Source organism: Rhinolophus ferrumequinum, chromosome 10 (genome assembly GCF_004115265.2).
Source record: "Rhinolophus ferrumequinum isolate MPI-CBG mRhiFer1 chromosome 10, mRhiFer1_v1.p, whole genome shotgun sequence".
NCBI lineage: Eukaryota > Metazoa > Chordata > Mammalia > Chiroptera > Rhinolophidae > Rhinolophus > Rhinolophus ferrumequinum.
This window is the reverse complement of record NC_046293.1, coordinates 13,642,553-13,665,903: the sequence shown is the minus strand read 5'-3', so window position 1 is coordinate 13,665,903 and position 23,351 is coordinate 13,642,553. Positions and strand designations below refer to the sequence as shown.

The 23,351-nt window shown below is 34.4% G+C and overlaps 1 protein-coding gene across 1 annotated transcript in view; it reads right to left on the bottom strand.

Annotated features, from left to right (window-relative positions):
* Positions 1–1,103: 1,103 nt before the first annotated feature.
* The window catches only part of CRY1 (cryptochrome circadian regulator 1), a 43,750-nt gene continuing 21,502 nt past the window's right edge, over positions 1,104–23,351 (bottom strand). The window contains exons 2-13 of the mRNA XM_033118177.1: positions 22,336–22,444; positions 14,250–14,392; positions 11,843–12,027; positions 11,373–11,461; positions 10,663–10,803; positions 10,270–10,581; positions 8,606–8,757; positions 8,168–8,370; positions 7,970–8,065; positions 2,635–2,706; positions 2,457–2,560; positions 1,104–1,715 (exon numbers count right to left, since the gene is read on the bottom strand). Coding sequence (XP_032974068.1) covers positions 2,457–2,560; positions 2,635–2,706; positions 7,970–8,065; positions 8,168–8,370; positions 8,606–8,757; positions 10,270–10,581; positions 10,663–10,803; positions 11,373–11,461; positions 11,843–12,027; positions 14,250–14,392; positions 22,336–22,444 — 1,606 coding nt within the window. The 3' untranslated portion in view covers positions 1,104–1,715. The remainder of the gene's footprint in view (positions 1,716–2,456; positions 2,561–2,634; positions 2,707–7,969; positions 8,066–8,167; positions 8,371–8,605; positions 8,758–10,269; positions 10,582–10,662; positions 10,804–11,372; positions 11,462–11,842; positions 12,028–14,249; positions 14,393–22,335; positions 22,445–23,351) is intronic.

The window sequence follows — 23,351 nt, the reverse complement described above, 5'->3', positions numbered from 1 at the left end:
CACATCAGTGTAAAATAGCAGTGCCTATGCTGAAATAGTGTTCTTTTACTAAAATATTTATGTATTCTCATTAAAACTGAAATTTTTATTCCCTTGAATGGCGATGGTAAATACCAGGTCTAGGAATTTATCAATTCTGTACAGTGCAATCAGGTCCAACCAGTAAGATGTGACATATAGATGCCATGAAGAACTGAAATATTATTCCTTAGTAACAGTGGTGAAAGAAGATAAGGCACATCTTTTGTTTTCTTTTCTCAGTAATGGAACTTATTGATCAGTATTAATTCATTATCCAGGATACTTTAAAAAATGCATATCATCTAAAAATATGTTGTAGCTTCTGGATTTTTTACTCAAATTTATCTTGAGTTACCTTTAAATATGATGATCACACTGAAGATGATCACTACTAAAGATGGGAAAACAAAAAGCTACTTGTTATCATTCTAAATGGCAAGAATTAGCCTACTAGAGACAGGAAAAGGATAATAATAGTAATAACAAAAATGGCAGCTAACCAAAGCTGCAGCATAATTATACAGACTATGCACTGCACAATCCAGTGAGCTACACGCATGGCAGCCCTGAAACGAACATCTACCTAGTATATCCTACCACATGCCAGCATTGTCATGAGCATTTCGTATCAGCACTAAGCAGGTACTACTCTCATCCCCATTTTATAGACGAGAAAAAAGAAGGCACAGAAGGTTAATAACTTGGCCAAGATCTCAAAGCTAATGAGTGGCAGAGCCAGGCATTTGACTCCAAAGCCCACATTCCTAACCTGTTACTCTGTGCTGACTAACTCACAATCCCCATTACTTGAAAAAAATCTCTTTGGTTTTACATCTTTCTTGCAGATAACCTTATTTTTAAAAGTATAAAGTATTTGGAAGACAGTATTTTTATTTGGAATAATCTTGAAAAATACTATTTTACTAAATGGATGGTAGCTGTTCCTTTATTCAGAATGGTGACATGTGGTTTACAGACTCTAATTTGTAATCACATCTCACAAACCAATGTTCTTCTCCTTATCTAAAACAAACAAAAAATTAAAAGAGAAGAAAAGAAAAACCACCACAAAGTACACAAGATTCCACATATGCATATACTTTAATAACAAAGTCACTTTAGCTGTAAATGAACAAAGAAAGGGAGACAAAGAGAGCTTAACACATGACACTCCCACAAGTTTGGTCAAAACGGGCATACATGAAGCTTTAAAACATATTGTCTGTGTTAACAGAGGCTATAACTACTAATTTTGATTATGCACATTTTCTAAAACATTATTATCAAAGAGTGAAGTTAGACCAAACAATGATGTCAAGATTATTTTAACAAAGTCTTTTAAGAAAGTCTAAAAACCTCCTATTTTCCCACATTGAGTCTCAAAACTTTGATTTTTATATCAGAATATCAGTTTGCCACTTGAACTTTTACCATACATGAAAAATTATCAAAAATATATTGATGGGTCTATACTAATTGTGACCATATTTACATTAAGCAAATTCTTTTACCAAGTTCTTTATATACAAATTACAATGTGTCCTATGTGAAATTCATTAAAAAGTTAAAAACCACAGAAATGTTATTAGAAGCAACTGCTTTCCATCAATGAAGAACATTTAAAATAATTTAACTGAAAAGAGTAATGAACTCCCCACCATTTCAGCTGCAACAGTATTCCTCCTGAATGTTTTCTGTGATTTAAGGAAGAAAACAAAATGAGTAAAACTTGATTGCAAGGAATTATATGATAAAAATTTGATGAGTATTTACTGATCTTTAAGAAATTTAGTCTAATTGGGTTGGCAATAAAACAACAGCGATAATTTAAAAAATATAAATAGTTTAAGATAACTGAAGAAACGAAAGTCTTTAAAAATGGCAAACGTACTCTATAAATACTTTTCATATAAATTTAACTCACAAAATCGTATCCCATAGTCAACTGAACTGAATACAGGCATGGTTTTTTGATACTTCCAAAAAGGGCCAACATTTTTTAAAAATTAAACTCTTTCTAAACTGGAAAGAATTTAGATTTTAGAATTATCACAGTAGATAAAAGAAACGTATAAAGATTTAAGAGGCAAAGATTTGGGGAAAAGTTCCTGAAGGGATTATATTAATATCACTAAATTTAAAAAGTCACTTTGTTTTAGACTCATGGTAACATAGGAAGGAAATGAAAAGGATGTCTTTTCCTGAGCACAAATTCATAAGCTTCTCAAATGTAAAGATCATTAAGATGACCATGAAACTGAGGGCAGCACTTTGTCCAGTACAGATGTGTTTCTCTTTTCTAAGAACTAACGATCAGTGGAAAATGTATGCTTCTCTGGTTTGAAAATAGAGATCAACTCCATTTTGGAAATTATCTTAATTTGCGTTGATTACACACTCCACTAAAACAAAAAATAAAGCTCTAAAATATTTACCTAATTAGTGCTCTGTCGCTGGACTTTAGGACCGATACTCTGCGTGTCCTCTTCCTGACTAGGACGTTTCCCACTGTTGAGACCAGTGCCCATGGAGCTTCTTCCTACACATTTAAAAAATGTACGTTTAAGATAGGAAAGGTGAAAAGGACAGTATGCTCAAATGCTTTATTCTTACCTTGCTTTAATAGGTGAGTTTGCTGACTGTCTCCATGAGCATAATGTAAAATACCACTCCCTTGAGAGCAACCTGTTAGTATTTAAAGCACAGTAAAATGACTTAAAATAAATTCCAAGATGTATGTATTAAGACTACAAATCCAATTCTTAGCATTTGTATTTAAGGTCATGTATGCTTTTTAGGACTAAACCTCAATCCTTCAGATGATCCAAAAATCAAATGCCCAAATCCGGAAAATTAAAATTAGGGTCATAGAAATATTCACTGTTCAAAGGCAAAATCACTGGTAATCATTTTCTAAAAAAAACATTTATTGACACCTGACCGTGAAGGCAAAACATAGGGCAACAGTGAGATATACATCCTTCCTTCACCTCTTGTCACTCTATTCCACACACCTCCCTCAGTACCTGTCCCAAAACATGTCCTTGGAGACAAGGGATTAAGGGCCTGCCAGATTTGAGTTAAACAATTCAAATCACACAAGAAGGAGCCACCAAGTGGCAGTTACCTAATCTGAGCAATTATATTAACCCTTCTAAAAAGAATATTATAGGAGAATGGGTTGGTTCAGAAAAGTAGGTTCTAGAGAAACATTTTTGTCAGTATGTCCAGATTATGGAAAAATATGAGCACTTTAGTCCCTAGAGAAGTCACCTCATGGCCTTACCAAGACAATTTACTTAATTTTATTGTAATTTCATGCTCATTAAGTTTTTCTGAAAACAATTCAGCTTTTCAGGTATTCAAAATTTAAAAAGTAGATGTCCTGATCAGGGCTGAGGCCTTCTACCACTGGAAAGGGATAGCTCCACCATAAATTAATAATCTAGTGTTCCCTGTCAATATTTTAATTCACATGATTTTAAAATTTCTAGTTCTGTCATTCATAGAATGGTGACCCCTATATTGAAACATTCAATTTTGAACTTGTAAGGCTGAAGGTCAGACTCTGGACTCTGGCAAATTCACCACTGAATGGTGCTACTCCTGGTCTTATCATCAGCAGGGCTTCCCCTAATAGTAATACTTGTTGCCATGCATTATTGTACAACACTATTTAAAACTTCACACAACAGTATGAAAGTACTTAATTCCACTGAATTGTACATTTAAAGTGGTTAAATTGCTTAGTTTTATGTTATGTGTATTTTACAATTTATTCATACCTCACACATTTGTTGAGGGCCCATTTATGCTAGAAACTATACCAGGTACTATGGATACAAATATCACTAAGACGTAATGTCTGTGTTCAAGGGACTCCTAGTCAAGTAGGAAGAGACAGATACACAAAATCACTAAGTACAAAGTGTTTTAGGTGTTAGGATGGAAGTTGGTACAGGATACCGTGGGGACACTGAGGAAGGAAAGGTCAGTTTCACTGGAAGATTCACAGAGGTGGCCCTTATTTAGGCCAAGTCATAAATCAGTCACCTTAGTTTCATTTTCTCAACTTCATCAATTTTATTCCTTTTACAGTTCTAAGATAAATGAGAATAATCTCATAAACAAAATATTGAGCAAAAGCAGCCAGACACAAAAAAGAAGACAAACTATATGATTCTAAAAATGGGCAAAACTAGTATTAAAAACCAGGAGAGTGATCACCTTTCAGGAGGAAAGGGTAAATTAGTATGTTCAATAAATATATTAGGAATTTCCTTAAGATGAGAGTTTATTTCCTTATAGAGCTAAATGATAAACAGGCACTTAGTATCTTCCTGAGTCTCTAAATTCATGAATACCTCTATCACTTATAACTTCCCATAAAAAATGTAATAAATTATATTTTCATGAGGATAACAGTACAAGAAACAATGAGAACACAGCTTTGCTGATCAACTGGCTATGACTAGCTTAGTCACTTACAAATATAACAAATCCCCATATTCACATGCCTTCAGTGATATTACAGCAGTTCAATTTCAAAGGCCAAAATTATACATGATGGGGATCTTAGAGTGAAAACTTTATAAAAAAAAAAAAAAAGAAATATTTCCTGTTTTAAAAAAAGTTTTCTAAGGCCAAAAGTTTATATGATCACTTTCTCTTTATGTTACACTATAAATAACACCTAAAGGATCTTCCACTTATAAAATTCAAAGTTAAAGATACAATAGGGGAAAATTGCACAGAAAAGATATGCAAAGGAAATACACCAAAATTTTAATAGTAACTGTCTCTATCAGATGGAATTATAGATTTTTGTTTTCTATGTCTGAATTTTCTAAGTTCTCTACAGTAAATTGGGGGGAATCAGGGTGTTAGCACTTTTGAAGTATAATTGATATACCATAAAATCCACTTAAGTGTACAATTCAATGAGTTTTAGTAAATTTACAAAGCCGTGTAACCATCACCACAATCCAGATTTAGAATATTTTCATCCCCCGCAAAAGATCCCTCATGCCCATTTGCATTTGCATTCCTACCACTGAGCCTAAAGTAACCACTAGTCTACTTGGTCTCTTTTAAAGACATGCCTTTTCTGGATAGTTCATATAAATGGAATCATGAAGTATGTGGTCTTTTGTGTCTGGCTCCTTAAAATTAATGTAATACTTTTGAGGTTTATCCATGTTGTAACATGTATCAGCATTTTGTTCCTGTGTATGAATTAATATTCCATTGCATTGATAGACCACATTTTGACTATTATGAAGAAGGCTATCATAAACCTTCACATATAAGTGTTTGTGTAGACATATATTTTCATTTCTTTTGGATAGATACTTAAGGAATGGAATTTCTGGATTGTATGTCAAATTTATATTTAGCTTTTAAGAAACTGCCAAAACTGTTTCTCAAAGTGGCTGTACCATTTTACACCACACCTGTCAGCAGTGCATGAGAGTTCCAGTCTCTGCACATCCTCCACAACACTTGTTATTGTCTTTTTTATTCTAACCACTTGAGTGGGCCCAGAGTGACCAACTCACCCCAGCTTGCCCAGGATTCTTCAAGTGTTAGCACTGAAAGTCCTGTGTCCCAGACACCCCTCAATCCTAGGCAATCAGTAATAACTGGTCACCCTAAGTACGTGTGAGGTACTAGCTCTTAGTAGTTTTAATTTGAACTTCCCTAATGACTAATAATGCCAAACAGGTATTTTATAATAGAAAAAATTGAACTAAAAATTAAATAAAAACTAAAATACATTACTACAGTAAACAGATTATGGTCTGTTTTATTATAAAAACAAAAATACTTCAAGAAATTTATGTATAGCTTATTTCTTTCATGAGCACAAAAAATTCTATAAGGAGAGGGAGAAAATGCAATTTGTGTTCCAGACATTAAGAATATTCCACAGTCATTTGACAACCTAAGAAAAGTCATGAAGAATCTTGCCCTTTGATACGCTTTCTGAGACACTGTGAAATAAGATCCTACAAACAGGATAAATATGGGGCATAAAGGGAGATGCTTCAGAAGTATGTAAGTCCTTTCCAATGGAGTAGAAATTTGACAGGAGAAATGCTTAACAGCATGGTCCAAATCCTAAGGATCTTTCCATAGTCATTCCCATTTCCAGGTCTATAATGCTCTCTCCTTCATCTTCCAAGAAAACTTCCTTAGTTCCTTCATCTCTCATGATCTCTCCCTTTTTTCCTACTATATGTGGAGACAGCATCTTATAATTTACCACTTTTTTCATTTGTTTTTGTTTCCTCTCCACACTCCCATTTAGACTGTAAGCTCACTGTAGCTTTTATGTCGTCTATGCCTTTTGAAAGCCTCACTGCACCTAGCTACAAAGTGTGTTACAAGCAAATATCTACATGAGTACTTTTAAGATTTATTAATCCTATTATATCATAAAATATCATATGTTGTTTATAGATTTCTGAAGCAAAATTATTCCAATTTAACTTGCTCCCATGATTAGTTTTTGCAGATAACTCCAAATAATGAATACAGATTTGAGTGGCCTAAGAAGCAATATGTACCATCATTACCCATTAGCCAGGCTCCTGGAGCCTATTGCTGCTCACCCCTCTGCTACCTGCCTGTTATCTTAGTGCTTCACAGAACTTCTGTCCCTCAAACTCATGTGTGGGCAGAAAAGGTAGGTTATGAACTGAACAAGAGATCTGACAGAACTTTTGAAATGATACCTTGTTGAAGTTTATTTCAAATTGTTAGGAGACTCTGGGAAAGAACATTTCTGAAGTATACTACCATCACTGGCAATTATTTGACTGCCAAGTGAAACTCATTCCAATAATAAATTATTTTATCTTATAAACATAACATATGGCATTGCATTTGCAAGGGAGGCCCAGTGATACAGGAAGAGTAAGAACTTTAGGACTAATCAGACTTGGATCTGAATCTTACCTCAACTACTTACTAACTGTGGATGGGATCTTGGTTCAATCACCAAACCTTTCTAGGCTTATTTCCCCAGTCATAAAATGAGAATCCCACCATCACCTCCCCAGGTTAGTGTGAGAATGTGGCAAAAATTCCTTTGTACCAGAAACAAAGTAGGTAGTCAAAATGTAAGTGCCTTTGTTCCTTTCTCCCTAATTACTAGAGGATAATTTACATGTTCTCTCTCAAAAGGATGCAGGATATTTCTGAATTCAGAAAGATTTAATTTTTAAGAGGTTTTACTTTTAATAACAATTTTGAACACCTGACGTTAAAAAAAAAATAAGCATTCCTCAAATGCTGCCTTATTTTTAATCAAATTAATTAGCTTCCTGTTATTTTTGGTTAGAAACTTTGAAAACTGATATAATGATTCAAATTTCCAATGCATACTGACTTCTTGATATTATTAATATCACCCATATTAAAAATAATAGGTGGCAACTAAATATGTATCATACAGAAAACCATTACAGACCAGACTGGGTAAGGAAAAACTCATGTGCAAAGGACTAGAGGTCCTATGCGTGTGCATGATAAATATTCTGGCCATTTTCACAGGGCCACTGACCTTCTCTAGTTACCTTATAGCTGATATATACCTTAAGAGAGTAAAAAATAACGAGCATTCTGAAAACATGATATTTCAGTTTCATTTTACCATTAAAATTGCTCTCCTCATTCAGTTTGCAAGAAGATCTTTACCTTGACCCAAATTCTACATGTAATGATGCTTTGTATCTCTAAAATGTCATGAATGGAGTGAGGGTGTGTGTGTATGTATGTGCATGTATGTGTGTATGTGTGTACACATGGATGCATGTGTACAAAGAACCTATTACATAACTTTTAAAGATAGATTTTTAAAATCATTATAGTGAAGTCCAATAAAAATATATTTGATTATTAATCTCTTTATGTTACTAAGTACAGAAATTTCCTTTTCACTTACTTCCACTGCTGCTACAACCTGGAGTATTTTCTCCAGGAGAATATCCCAGGAGGCCTCCATTCCCATTAGGATTAGAAGGCACTGATGCAAGAAGACCTAAAGGGAAAACATTTCCTATTAAATTATGATCAGATCAAATCCAGGATAGGTACCTAAACAACTGCCAAAGAAACAAATCAAAGGCAGTTACTGACATACCTAGTCCTCTATACCGTGAAAGCTGCTGGTAGATCTGTTTCATCCTCTCAATATTCAGACGGCTTGCCTCAGCATGGTTCACCATTGGTTTAGGATAATTAACTCCTATTAAACATTTGGCTACCTTTTGGATACCTTCTGGTGCATTCCAGGGATCATAAATATATTTTGCAGGGAAGCCTCTTAGGACAGGCAAATAACGCCTTTTGGAAGAAGGAAGAAAAATTATTAATAAAATGAACTATAAGCAAATTATAACAAACTACTTATTAGCTATGTATGACCAAAATCAAATCAATACCATTTAAATGATTGTTTACCTTTCTCCTCATCTCTGCTGCCCATCAGGTGTGGGGAATACTTTAAGCGTTGCTTAAACATGAAAAGCTCTTCCTGGATTAGTTATTCCAAACTGAATAATAATCACCCTTGATTTACCTGATATAGTCTCCATTGGGATCTGTTCTCCTACCAAAGCCAACAGGGCAATAGCAGTGAAAAAACTGTTGGAAAAAGGAACTACAAGACAGCCACATCCAACTTCCAGCATTTATGCTCCAATCTGCATCAAGCAATAATTCTTCAAATACCTTCAGAAGTAACAGTAATCAATTAGTTTGCACACACATAATTCTCAAAGCAAGCATTTTCCAGGTCTCTGTAGTTCAAAAGTCAAGGCAAAGAAAATCTAGCATAGAACTGTAAAATTAAACTAAAAAAACAATTCCAAAGTTAGCTTCCTTGTCTATGCTCTGTTCCATAATGAGTTATTTCAGGAAAAGAAACATATCAGTAATATAAGTGGATTTCTGGATAGAATTTACCTTTCTAATCTTTGCACTGCTATGTGAGAGGAGGATAAAAAAAATTACTCAAGTCACCAATTTAAAAGAGACATGAGGAGATTTAAAAAAATGGAAGAAGTAAATACTTTCAGGAACACAAAATGCTACCAAATAAATCAACAGAAACTCAGAAGCTTGGTACACTAGCCTACATAAAGGGAGCATCTAAATATAAATGACGTTTTGAAATGCACTTGAAATTCAGATAGGAGAAGTGTTGAAGGGCTGGGTGGAAAAGGTGAAAGGATTAAGAAGTACAACCTGGCAGTTACAAAACAGTCCTGGCGATGTAAAGTACAGCTTTGGCTATACGGAATACAGCCAATAATACTGTAATAACTATGTATGGTGCCAGGTGGATACTATACTTATTGGGGGGGAGTTACTTCATAAAATATGTGTCTAATCACTATGCTGTACACATGAAACTAATATAATATTGAATGTCAACCATAATTGAAAAAAGAAAACACCAAACTAGGTCCAAACAAAAAAAGAACTGGAAAATCCTCAGGTGTCTGGATATTAACCAATAAACTTTTAAATGCACTGGTATTGTAGAGTTTAAATTTGAAAATTCTTGATCCAAAAGGGAAACTGAATCAAAATAAATTATTTTTTATAAATTCATTAAGTGTGTGCTATACATCTACCTCATGTACAACTTTGTACTAGGAAATATAAAGGATGCAAAAAAAACCATAGGATCAGAAATGGTCCTTGGATAGGATAAATTTATGATACAGGTGGGAATGTAAAACATGTATGTAAATCCTGTTACGTATAACCATAAGATGATGTCACAAATGTAGCATGCTTCACTTTACATATCACAAGTATTACTACAAAGCTGTGATGTTGAAATGAGGTGAAATAATATATATTTTAAAATTTATACTACGAATTCACTATTTCTAAGAATTCTTGGGTGAGTCCTTTTTGGGACAGAAATGATCACCTATAAATATATTAATACAGTAAGTACAAAATGTTAAATCTTACAGTTCCTTGATGCCGAGGCTGGTTTAGCCATAGAAATGACTTTAGGTTAATTGAACCAGTTTTCACCATTTCTCCTGTCTGATTACACCATTTTGCTCTCCAAATGTGACTGTATTGTGGGAATTAAATGCTTTCCCCATTGAAAAATTAGACTATAAATGAATCTACATAGTAGATAACTTGTAGGAATTACTTTAATAAGGTATAAAGTCCTTTATAATAAGACCATGCTACATAAGGTAAAAGAACACGTACCTTCATTCCTTCTTCCCAACTAATCCACAAGTCACCTCGTGTCAGGAAGCAAGCAACTGCATGTCTGGCCAAATGGTGAATCCAACCCTCCTGACGAAGCTGTGTCATGATGGCATCAATCCACGGAAAACCTGTCCGGCCTTCTGCCCATTTTGCTAAAGCTTCAGGATTCTTATCCCAAGGAATTTGAACACAGATGGGATTTCCTTCCATTTTATCAAAGCGTGGATTATTTGTTGCTGCCGTATAGAAAAATTCACGCCATAGTAGTTGCCCATAAAGGGAAAGGGGAGGGGAACTGTTCTTTTTCACCTAAGATTAAAAAGCAAAGATGTATTATAAGCATTTTTTTAAAAAGTACTTTGAAAAATAACATCCGGTTTTAGTTAATACCTTTTTGTAGAGATCTGTTAGTTTGAAGTAAAACAGTCGACATGACAAGCAACCAAATCGGAGGTAAGGACTGAGTCCAGTAGGGCTAGCAAGCAGGGAATTCGCATTCATTCGAGGTCTTTCAAAGTTTGCCACCCAAGCCTGAAAACACAGAGAGAATTACACCTGTTGTCTTTTCCATTTTAAAAGAGTATTTAAAATTTAGATTCAAAATAAAAGCTACATAGATCTTGCATAATAAAATCTTATTATTCAGCCACAAATGACATGTTTTAATAAAAAAGAAAGGATACAAGTGAGCTTTTTATTTTTTCAGCGATCCTCATATAGCACATACTCCCGTGAAATAAATTAACTTCAAATTCCTAACAAAAGGCTGAGAGCACCTTCAACTGTCTCTGACACCGAAGTAAAGGTAAAAAAGAAGAACTCTATCCTAGCTTTAAAGTTATGGTCATCAGATACCAGTTTACACAGAAGCAAAAGAAGTAGTATTGGCAGTAGCTAAAGAGGAAATAATCAGAAGAGGAGGGAAAAGGTATTTAAATGAAGAGAGAGTTGTTATAATAATTTTCAAACAATTAGGTTTATGCCATTTTAAGTATTTCTCTCAACCCTTTTTCAACAGTCTATTTTTTGTTCTTTTAAAAAGAGTAAATTATTTTTAAAATGCTAGTTTGGAAATATGAGCATGATCTATATTATCATACTTTTCTTTCCAGATGCCTTTCCAAACGTGTAAGTGCTTCAGTTTCTCCACCTGGCCATACTGCAGAGGGTAAGCCATCTGTATCAAAACCTAAAAAAAATTTATGAAATTGTCATTCTTCTGGAACAAAAATAATTTTTATTTAACCACAATAATTGTGAGAAAATATTACTTTGCACAAAAGTTATGACAGTCGCATAAAAATAAATTGAGCGCCCGGGAAAGATCCTCACACATAGAAGATATAACATGTTCTCTATTATGTAGAATGCACATCTTAAGGTGACAGCAAATAGATCACATATTTTAGAAAACATAAATATACAGATCTATCACTTAGTTTGAGTTTTTCTTTTTTCTCCTTTCTTCTTTCCCTCTTAATGCAAAATATGTTACATGTTAAATTAGAAGTGGGTTTTCTAAGTGATTTATTAATTCTTAAGCTTCACAATTATTATCATTTATACCCACCTAGTTCTTCCAGTGAAGGGACTCCATATTTCTCATCATGGTCATCAGACAGAGGAGTTATACACTTTTCTATCACTTCTGAAGTAATTGTCTCTACTGGTATCTCCAGTGGTTCCATTTTGCTGATGAGAGTCTGGAATCTTTTATAAGTAAGAGGGGGCTGTCCACCATTGAGTTCTATGATCCTATTACAAAAGTTAATAAAATGCAGTTAGTATAAGAAAATGATAATATATTTTGATTGATAAGCTCTGAAAAGGCTTAAAATCAGAAAATAAAATTAATTACTTAGGACTTCTAGGAGAATGACCAGGGAACTTGTTAAAAATGGTTAATGAATCTAAAAATCATTTCTTTCATATTCTAGACATCTGCTAGGTGTCAAAAATATACAGTATGCAAACACTAAAACCTTTAAGACAAAGGGCATCTATGAGTGAAAAAAACAAGTGGCTAACTTAGCCTGAAGACAGTAACAAAAAAATGAAAATGTAAAAATTTATTACTCAGCTCAAAGAATCCCTTAATCATCAATAAAAACTTAACCAGGCCAATATTATATCAAGGAGCAAACAAGTCTCATTAATTAGAATTCTGTATTACTGTAATGATAATCACTTGCTATTTTCTATTGTGTTCATGATTTTGTTAAAAATGGCAGCATATAAATATCGTATATACTAGGTTGGTGCAAAACGAATTGCGGTTTAAAAGGTTAAAAATAATTGCAAAGACTGCAATTACTTTTGCACCAACCTAATGTATTTTATGTATCTTATATACATATTTGATCACTGATTGCTTCAATCAAGCCATACTAAAAGGAAAGATTAGCCTTTGCCAATGATAGTTTAGATTAGTTGCTATTTGGGAATAACTATTCTTTTTTACTAAGGCCATTTGCTTAGCATTTAGGCCTTCATAAAGAATTACTGATAAAATCCAACTCCATCATTTTATGGTAGTAAACTGAAGCCTACCAAGATAGTTAATACATTAGTCAAGGTCACATAGCTAATAAATAGCAAATCAAGGTTTTCTTAATCCAAATACAGTACATTTTTCATTATGCCACATATAACTGTATGTACAGAAAGTAATCATCATAAAACCATCCTCTCTGCTTTTAGTAATTTTGCCTTGGTGTAATACTTTAAGTTTATACATAGGGTCATCATGAAATTTGTCAATTGCAACAATATTGCAATGACACTATGGAAGACACTGCTAATTACTTAACAGAAGCAAAATAAAAACCTTAGAAAAAATGTTTTCTGTATGTCACATGATTTTATGATGGATTATATATGGTAAATATACACATTCAATCCAATACACAATCCAATTTTATGTGTAACACTGAATCTTCCACTTAGAAGGAACTGCTCTTATCCTGTTATACCTCCTTGCTATCAGCTCCCTAAAGTTAATAGAAAATTGGTAAACTAGAAGACAAGTTTATTATCAAAGGATGTATGACTTCTGGCTTAATATCAAGTAAGACACTTGCCTGAATCAAAACAAAATTTTTTGATACACTTGGAAAAGTGGAATAAAATTTAAACTAGTTTTTCGTGTTACTTAGAATTCACTTTATTAACTTGATAAAATGTGTAAATAACTAAAAAAGGAAAATAATTTAAAAGGTACATAACTTATGAGAATTAAGCACTTGTGAGGACAACAATATGTCAAAGATTCATAAGTTAATAAATCTTAATGAACCCTCAAAACTCATAGCATATGAGCTCGTATAATATTTCCTAAATTTAAACTTGACCACAGACTCTGTTGGACAAAACATCACTAAGGACTGGAATTTCAAGAAATACACTTTGAAAAATATAGTATTATACCATTGTTCAGAGGACTACAGCTATGCAAAAAATAATATTTCATACAAATTGCATCTGGACTTAAAATCTAGATATACAAGATATATACACACAAAGTAAAATAACTTAAGGCAATCATACAAAATATATCAAGGCAGTTTATACCTATGTAGCATATAAACTATGAAATTAATATTACTAAGAGCCCAGAAAGGCAAGATCACAGTAGGCTGAATTAGAACAGTCAAGGAGCATTTGGACACCCTTAATAGCTTAAAAACTAAAATTCTGAGTATTTTTATCTTACGCACTATGTCTGTAATTTTTTTATCTGTTGCTAGGTAAGCAAAAATTATAGCAGTTAAAATGCTAAGGGTTTGATATATATTTACTTAAGTCTCCCACAACTCTATTATGCATATGTTATTTCCATTTTACAAACCTAAGTCCCACAGATTAAAACTTGTTTGTCTATGTACTTACTACTACTGACCTATACACTTAAAAATGGTTAAGATAACAAACATTGTATGTGTATTTTACTATAATTAAAAAAACAAAAAAATACTTACTTGTCTAGGTCATATAATGTATGTGAAATTCGTACAATTACTTCTACTCCAGCTTCAGTAGCCAGTTTCTTAATAGCTGCATCTCGTTCCTTTCCAAAGGGCTCAGAATCATACTCAATTGAAAGTTTAGTAATGTTCCATTCCTAAAATAAGATAAAGGGGCAAAAATGTACACAAATTTTAAGAATAATTTTTCCATTATAACCATATAGGCTGGAAAAAAGTGAAAAGCTCAATCTCTATATATCAAATAATTATTCATAAATCAAACATTGAATATGCAGGAAGAAAATGTACAATTTATAAATTCAATTTATAAATAAGAAATGTGTGCTTACTAGATATCAAGCATTATGCTAGGCAAGACACAATCTAGCAATATGCTTAAAACCAGCTTCCTACACTAAGTGTGTTTGTAGAGCACTTTACTTTTTCAAATAATTTACACTTACGTTACCTCATTTGCTCCTCAAAATACCTCTCCGAGTTTGGCACTTGGTATCTCCATTTTGCAGATATGGTTATTTTTAAAATCTAAGGACTTGTTCAAGTTCACAGAGAGCCAGAATACCTGAATTTATGCCTGCTGATTCTCAGAATTGGTCTTTAATAAATCTTTGAAGATATTATGGTATAACCTGCTTTGCTGAGGTACTGTTTTATTTCTGAGTACCAAAAATTGTTAACTGTGGAAAAGATGGAGATAGTAATAATAATAACAGCTATTTGAATGTCAGGTGCTATATTAATAAGTTCTGCACATCTCCTTACAGTGATTTTTGATGAGGAGACTGTGACTTCAGGGAATTAAGTGGTTTCCCAGGGAAGTAATAAAGTTTTTTTAAATTCTAAAATCTGCTCTGATATATCGTTCAAAGAAAAAAACATCACCTGTAATTCCACCACTATTTAACTGACTATATGATAAAATACTGTAATTCTCCAAACCTGTACAGATTAGACAAGGGGTGTCCCCAACAATGCTTTGTTTTTCGTGTTTTTTTTTTTAATTGCTATTATAAACCTTGCAGTGCACATCTTTATCTTTATGCATACATCTTAAACATTTTGGGGCATTTGTCCTACTGTTTCTAGAAATAATTTCTAGAAAAACAACTAATGAATAAGATATGCACATATCCCAAATGAAAGAACAGAACACAGCTCTCGAAAAACAACTGAAAATGGAGACAGGTAATTTATCAGATGCATAGTTCAAAACACTGGTTATGAGGATGTTCAGTGATCTCTGGGAGAACTTCAACAAAGAGATAGAAAACATAAAAATGGAGATCAAAAACATGAAAAAGAACCAGTCAGAAATAAAGAATACAATAACGAAAATGAAGAATATATTACAGGGAATCAATAGTAGGTTAGATAAAGCAGAGGATCGAATCAGCGATTTAGGAAATAAGGTAGCAAAAAATACCCAATCAGAACAGCAAAAAGTAAAAAGAATCCACAAAAAAAAAATGAGGATACTTTAAGGGACCTCTGGGACAACATTAAGTGTGACAACATTCACACCATCAGGGTACCAGAAGGAGAAGAGAGAAAGCTAGGAATTGAAAATCTTTTTGAAGAAATAATGATGGAAAACTTCCCTAACCTGATGAAGGAAATAGAAATACAAGCCCAGGAAGCACCGAGTCTCAAACAAGATGAACCCAAAAAGGCCAACACCAAGATACATCATAATTAAAATGCCAAAGGTTAAAGACAAACAGAGAATCCTAAAAGTAGCATGAGAAAAGCAGTTAGTTATTAGGTTGGTGCAAAAGTAATTGTGGTTTTTGCAATTATTTTTAATCTTTTAAAGAGCAATTATTTTTGCACCAACCTAATACCTACAAGGGGGCTTCCATAGATTGTCAGCTGATTTCTCAACAGGAACTTTGCAGGCCAGAAAGGACTGGCACAAAATATTCAAAGTGATGAAAAATAAGGACCTACAACCAAGATTACTCTACCCAGCAAAGCTATCATTTAAAATTGAAGGACAGATAAAGAGCTTCCAGACAACAAAAAGTTAAAGGAATTCATCAACACCAAACCAATATTATAAGGAAATGTTAGAGGGACTTCTTTAAGATGAAAGAAAAAAGATAAAAAGTATGAATAATATAATGGCAATAACTACACACCTATCAACAATTACTTTAAATGTAAATGAACTAAATGCTCCAATCAAAAGATAGGGAGGCTGAACGAATAAGGAAACCAGGCCCTTACATACGCTGCCTACAAGAGACTCACTTCAGATTGAAAGATACACACAGGCTGAAAGTAACGGGATGGAAAAAGATATTTCATGAAAATGGAAACGAAAAAAAAGCTGGGGTAGCAATACTTATACAAGACATAAGAGACTTTACAGCAAAGGCTATACGAGGTCTGACAATTTAAGTTCACGAACTTGTTGCAATGATGTTGCTAACCTTTTTTGACATCAGAGGGATTATTCATTATGAATTCCTACCAACTGGACAGTTAACCAAGTTTACTATTTGGAAACGCTGGAAAGGCTGCATGAAAAAGTTAGATGAAAACGACCTGAACTTTTCGCCAACAGTTCATGGCTCTTGCATCAGGACACTGCACCAGCTCACACGGCTCTATCAGGGAGTTTTCAGCCAGTAAATAAATAACTGTATTGGAACACCCTCCCTACACACCTGATCTGGCCTCCAATGACTTCTTTCTTTACCCGAAGACAAAGGAAATGTTGAAAAGACAACATTTTGATGACATTCAGGACATCAAGGGTAGTATGACGACAGCTCTGATGGCCATTTCAGAACAAGAGTTCCAAAATTGCTTCGAAGGGTAAACTAGGCACGGGAGTCAGTGCATAATTTCCCAAGGGGAGTACTTTGAAGGTGACCGGAGTGATATTCAGCAATGAGGTATGTAGCACTTTTTCTAGGATGAGTTCATGAACTTAACTCTCAGACCTCGTATACCACATACATTTAAAAAGTATATCTAAAATCCTACTACTTCTCAGCACCTCAACTACTCCTCTAGTCCTAGCCACCATCATCTTGTTTCTGAATAACTGCCATGGCCTCCTAACTGATCTGTTTCTGCCTTTACAACACCTTCCACTCTCCCAAGTCTATTCTCTACAAACAGTGAGTCTTTTAAACCTTAAGTGAGATCATGTCACTCCTCTACTGAAAAATCGCCCGTGGTATCCCATTTCACTCAGAGTAATAGCCAAAGTCCTTTTCATGGTCTACACACGCCTCTGATGTGGCTTCCTGCAACCTTTCTGACCCCATCTCTTCTTTCACTCACTGTGTCCTAGCTATGCGGGTCCTTCCTGCTGTTCCTAAACAAGTCATGACACACTTCCACATCATGGCCTTTGTAACTGCTGTTTCTTCCACCTTCAATCCTCTTTCCCTATGTTCTGTTATCTTAGCAGCTTCAAAGAAATTATTAATTCTCACAAGTCTGTCAGTTAACTTGATAGTTCTTCTGTCGGTCTCATCTGGGGTCACTCACCAGCCTGCAGTCAGCTGGTAGCTTGGCTGGGGCTGGAGGACCTAAGATGATCTCTCTTACACATCTCAGACCTGGGAGCTGGCTGTTGGTTGTACCTCCCTCTCTACTTGTGGTCTCCTATAATTTGGTATTTTAACCCAAGTTTCTTTGCATGGTACAAGGAGCATTCCAAGAGGACAAAAGTAGAAGTTGCAAGGTCATTTAAGGCCTAAGATTTGGAACTCAAGGTTTCCTTTGGCACTTAGTCAAAATAAGTTATAAGGCCAACCATGATTTAAGAGCACAGGAAAATAAACTCCACCTTTTGATGGAATAAGCTACAAAATACTGTGGATTCCATGTATCACAACTCACATATCTGCATGGCTCAGTCCCTTCAAGTGTGTTCAGATATCACGTTATCAGTGAGGCCTGCCATGAGGACATGTAAAGTAACTAGCCTACCCTCATCTTGGCACTTACTATCCCACGCTTTATTTTAGCACATATCACACTACCTGACACAGCATATTTATACTTATTTATTATCTGTTTCCTCCCACTATAGTATAAGCTCTATGAAGGTAGAAACATTTTCTGTTTCGTTCACTACTATACCCCTGGCACCTTGAACACTGCTTTGTATACAGTAGGCACTCAATCAATATCTGTTGAATAAATTAGCTTATTAAAATGAGCGTGTACCATAAAATAATAAAGAACCCAAAATAACTAAAAAAGGATAATATAAATTTTATGCATTGAAATGTTAGTGGCTTTATATGTTCTTCTTTGATTTATTCTGCGATTTTGAACTAAACATCTTATGTTTCAGTGTGTCCATCAATAAAGATTTTATCCACATGTCTGTTTTTTGGATACAATGAAAATATTTTAAACCAATACTTTATACTCTTCATAAAAAGTTTCTGGGGGTGGGGGGTGGGAGATGAGGGTAAGGGGTATCAAATATATGGTGATGGAAGGAGAACTGACTTGGGTGGTGAACACACAATGGGATTTATAGATGATGTAACACAGAATTGTACACCTAAAATCTATGTAATTTTACTAACAATTGTCACCCCAATAAACTTAAAAAAAAAAAAAAAAGTTTCTGCAGAGCCTAGAATGTGCATGGTCTAGGTAGCTTACCAGCCTGGTACCAAATGTGGAAATGCAAGATTTAACTGCATGATAATAATTTATATGATTTACCTATGATTAATAGTGTCATCCAAGTTTTGCCTAGGCTAGTGTCTGCTAAGTTTATCATTTCTTCAGTAGAACATGAAAAAAGGAAATTTTTTTTAAAAGCCATCTTGTCAGCCTATATTGTCAGAAATTTACCTAAGAAAAATTCTAAGTTCAAAACATATCAAAAAAACAACAGTTTATCAAACATATATGTGTGTAAATATGTGTGTACAGAAATGCTCTGACACCATGTCTCAGTCTACTCAATATAAATGGAATAAAGTGAATGAATGCTATAGAGAGGAGAAGACGCATACTAGAGGGGACATCAATACTGGAACCACTGTCACCATCCCAATAAACTAAAGGCACTGTTAGCAGGTCTAAGCTAGTAGCTTTACCTCCAAGGTGGGAAGCAGGATACTTATCTATTAAGAATTCTCACTATTTTCTGCACGACAATAATAGAACCGGAGACAATCATGTAAATGAGTCAGCTAGGTCCAGACAAAAGAATCTTTTCCCTCAGAGAAACTGGGGCTGTAAAGGTTAGGGTGGAAAGGAGACCTTCTTTTATTGTATATTCTTTTAGGCTCTTCTTTTTTTAAACACATGCATGTAGTACCTCTAAACAAAATTTTTTAAAAATCAATGCAATAAAAAAGAAATTAACTCCTCCTATGGCTCGAAACCCAGTAAATAAATATGAAAGGAAATTTTCATAAATGGCATTTTATATAGACTTCTGTATGTAGCCCAACGAAAAATCAGAATAAAATAATAAACACTCTATGTGTATGTGCTTGTGTTTATGTATCTGTATTTTATGGCCCATGTAGAAACCACTGCCTCTATGCCAAAATGACAAGACAGGACATCATCTAATCGCAGAAGACAGTTTGATCTAATAATATGCTATTTGAGGCAGAAGAAAGCACAAAACAAAGAACACAAAAGACTTGTGGACTTAAAACAAGTTTTTAAAAAACAAGTAAATAAAAGGGTTTTTCTTTTAATTTTAAGGCAACTAAAATCCTCTTATGATTCATTTTACTTATACTGCATGAATTTAGAGGGTTGAAGCAATTATCCTCACATACATTTTTACTCATGAGTTGCAAATAAACTATTAATATTACCATTGTCTCTGATATGCTTTCTACTCAGAACTCTTCCATGTTCCTCAGTTAAATTCTGACTCTAAGCAGCTACAATAGTGAACAAACTTTAATGTAATAAATTTTCACTAGCCCAAACTGTTGCATTAGCCAACCTCTACACATCGAAGGTTTCTTTCATACCAATGGAAAAAGGCTAGGCAGTGTTGATTTGATTCCCAGCATGGGGGAACATTCTCATTCAGGGAAAGGAATTGTTCTCTTCTGCATTAGAAATAGAAACATTACTATTATAAAAATTTGATGAATCAAACAGCTGCAAGAAAAGAAAACTGATACACATTAAGAATTCTAATGATAGTAAATAGGAAAGGATGAATTAAAAAAAGACAGCCAGGAAATTCAGATTCTGGTCTGAGCACTTCCATGAGCTAGTTGTATGATCTTAGTAACTCAATGAATCTCTCTAGGACTAATTTTTTCATTTGGAAAAAAAAGGGGGAAATAAGACTAGGAGATTTTTAAGATTTTACAGAGTTTAAAAAACAAACAAACACCGGGGTGGACAGGTGGCTCAGTTGGTTAGAGCGCGAGCTCTGGGCAATGGGGCTGCCAGTTCGATTCCCACATGGGCCAGCAAACAACTAGAATGAAGTCAATGAGCTGCTGCTGAGCTCCCCGATGGCTCAGCTGGTTGGAACGCGGGCTCTCAACCACAAGGTTGCCGGTTCAACTCCCGCAAGGGATGGTGGGCTGTGCCCCCTGCAACTAACAACGGTGAATGGACCTGGAGCTGAGTTGCGCCCTCCACAACTAAGATTGAAAGGACAAAAAGTTAACTTGGATGGAGCTAATGAGTCCTGGGAAAAACACACTACTGTTCCCCAATAAAAAGTCCTGGAAATACACACTGTTCTCCAATAAAGTCCTATTCCCCTTACTCAATAAAATATTGAAAGCAAAACAAAACAAAACAAAAAAAACCCACAAAACTTTGTCTTATTGGTAGCATGTCAATTGTTCCAGTCCTTTGACCCGAAACTCCTAAGAATTATTTCACTAATGTAATGGCACATGTGAGCAAAGATATGTATATTAGGACAAGGGTGTTCACTGAAAGCATTATTTGTATTAGCAAAAGGCCTGTGGAAAAAAATTAAATGTTCAGTAGAAACCAAGTTAAAGAAATTGTAGCATATCTACACAATGGAATACTATAAAGCCATTTAGAAATATGGAACAATTTACAAAATACATGGCTATGTAAATAAAGCATGGCACAGAATGGTGTAATGTAGTGTCTTTTCATCTTGGCTTTTAAAATGGGGATGGTAACATACACACACACACACACACACTCACTCACTCACTCATTCATTCACTCACTCACTCACTCACTTACTTATGCAAAGAGTATTTCTAATGAGGGGAGGCCGGATGGCTCAGTTGGTTAGAGCACAACCTCTTAACAACAGGGTTGCCGGTTCAATTCCCGCAAGGGATGGTGGGCTGCGCCCCTTGCAACTAGATTGAAAACAGTGACTGGACTTGGAGCTGAGCTGCGCCCTCCACAACTGGATTGAAGGACAATGACTTGGAGCTGATGGGCCCTGGAAAAACACTCTGTTCCCCAACATTCCCCAATAAAAAATTTAAAAACAAAAACAGAATTACAGAGCTACTGATTTAAAGGATTTAAAAAAAAAAGTATTTCTAATGAATACACAAGAAAGTAGGAGTTGTTGTTACTTCTGGGAAGGGAACTAGTAATTTAAGGTACAAGAAAGAGTGTGTAGATGCCTGACCACTGCGCTGTACACCTGAAGCTAAAGCTGAATAATATTGAATGTCAACTACAATCGAATATACATACATATATACATGTATATATGTATATGTGTGTTTATATATATATGTATGTATATATAAATGGTCACAACGTGGAGTACAACTTGGGAATAGAGTCAATGGAATTGTAACAGCTTTATATGATGTTAGAGGGATAGTAAAATTGGGGGAGGGGGCTTATTGCTTTCTGAGGGGTATAGATGTCTAACTATTACATTGTTTTGTACAATTAATAATAAAAAAAGATTTAATTTTTCATTATAAACCACTTCTTTTAATGTCTGATTTTAATGTGTAACTTTTTTTCATTAAAGAAAACCCACATTTTTATTTAAAAATACTTATATTTTCCACACTTTAAATTATCCAAAAACACCTTATTTACCAAATCTGTGTCTTTGACAAAAGATTGTTATTTTATGCATAATTACCTTGAAAAGCCTGGGAAACACATCTGCTGGTTGTCCACGAATCACAAACAGCCGAGAGTTTAATTTCCGCAAATTAGCATCAAGGTCTTCAAGACATTGCAGCAAAAATCTAGAGAGAAAATAATAATTATTAAAATTCTTAAAATATATACTTAGAAGATATAAAATATTACAAAATTATGTTATTCTAAAAGTTAAAATGCCAACCCCAACATCTTATTGCCTCTTATCATCTTATTACTGTTAATTGATATATAAATTACTGCTTCCAAAAATGATACTTATAATTTTTTTACATTACAAAAGTTTCTTAGTAAATAAATGAAGCTCCTAAATTAAATCGCTTTCATTAAATAATAGTGACTGTTAGAAAAAGTTTAATTTGCAAACATAAAAATTATATAAAGAAATAAAGTAATTAAATGAATTGATCTCATTGTTTAAACTTGATGAAATGAATTCAAGTTCATAAAGAAAAGCCAACATGAAAAATCTAGAATATTTTCAGGGCGGACGGTTAGCTCAGTCGGTTAGAGCGCGGTGCTCTTAACAACAAGGTTGCCGGTTCAGTCCCTACATGGGCCACTGTGAGCTGTGCCCTCCACAACTAGATTGAAACAACTACTTGACTTGGAGCTGATGGGTCCTGCAAAAACACACTTATAATAAATAAAAGTTTAAAAAAGAAAAGAAAAATCTAGAACATTTTCTACTGGGAAAAAAATGGAAACATCCTATTTAATCATTTTAAGAAAGTGAATAATTTAAGAATTTGAGCACAAGGGCGGCTGGATGGCTCAGCTGGTTAGAGCACAAGCTCTCAACAACTAGGTTGCTGGTTCAATTCCTGCGTGGGATGGTGGGCTGCACCCTCTGCGACTGAAAACGGTGACTGGACTTGGAGCTGAGCTGCGCCCTCCACAACTAGATTGAAAAAATCTCGTGACATCAGCATGGGCCAGGGAGCTGTGTCCTACACAACTAGACTGAGAAACAACGGCTTGAACCGGAGGGGC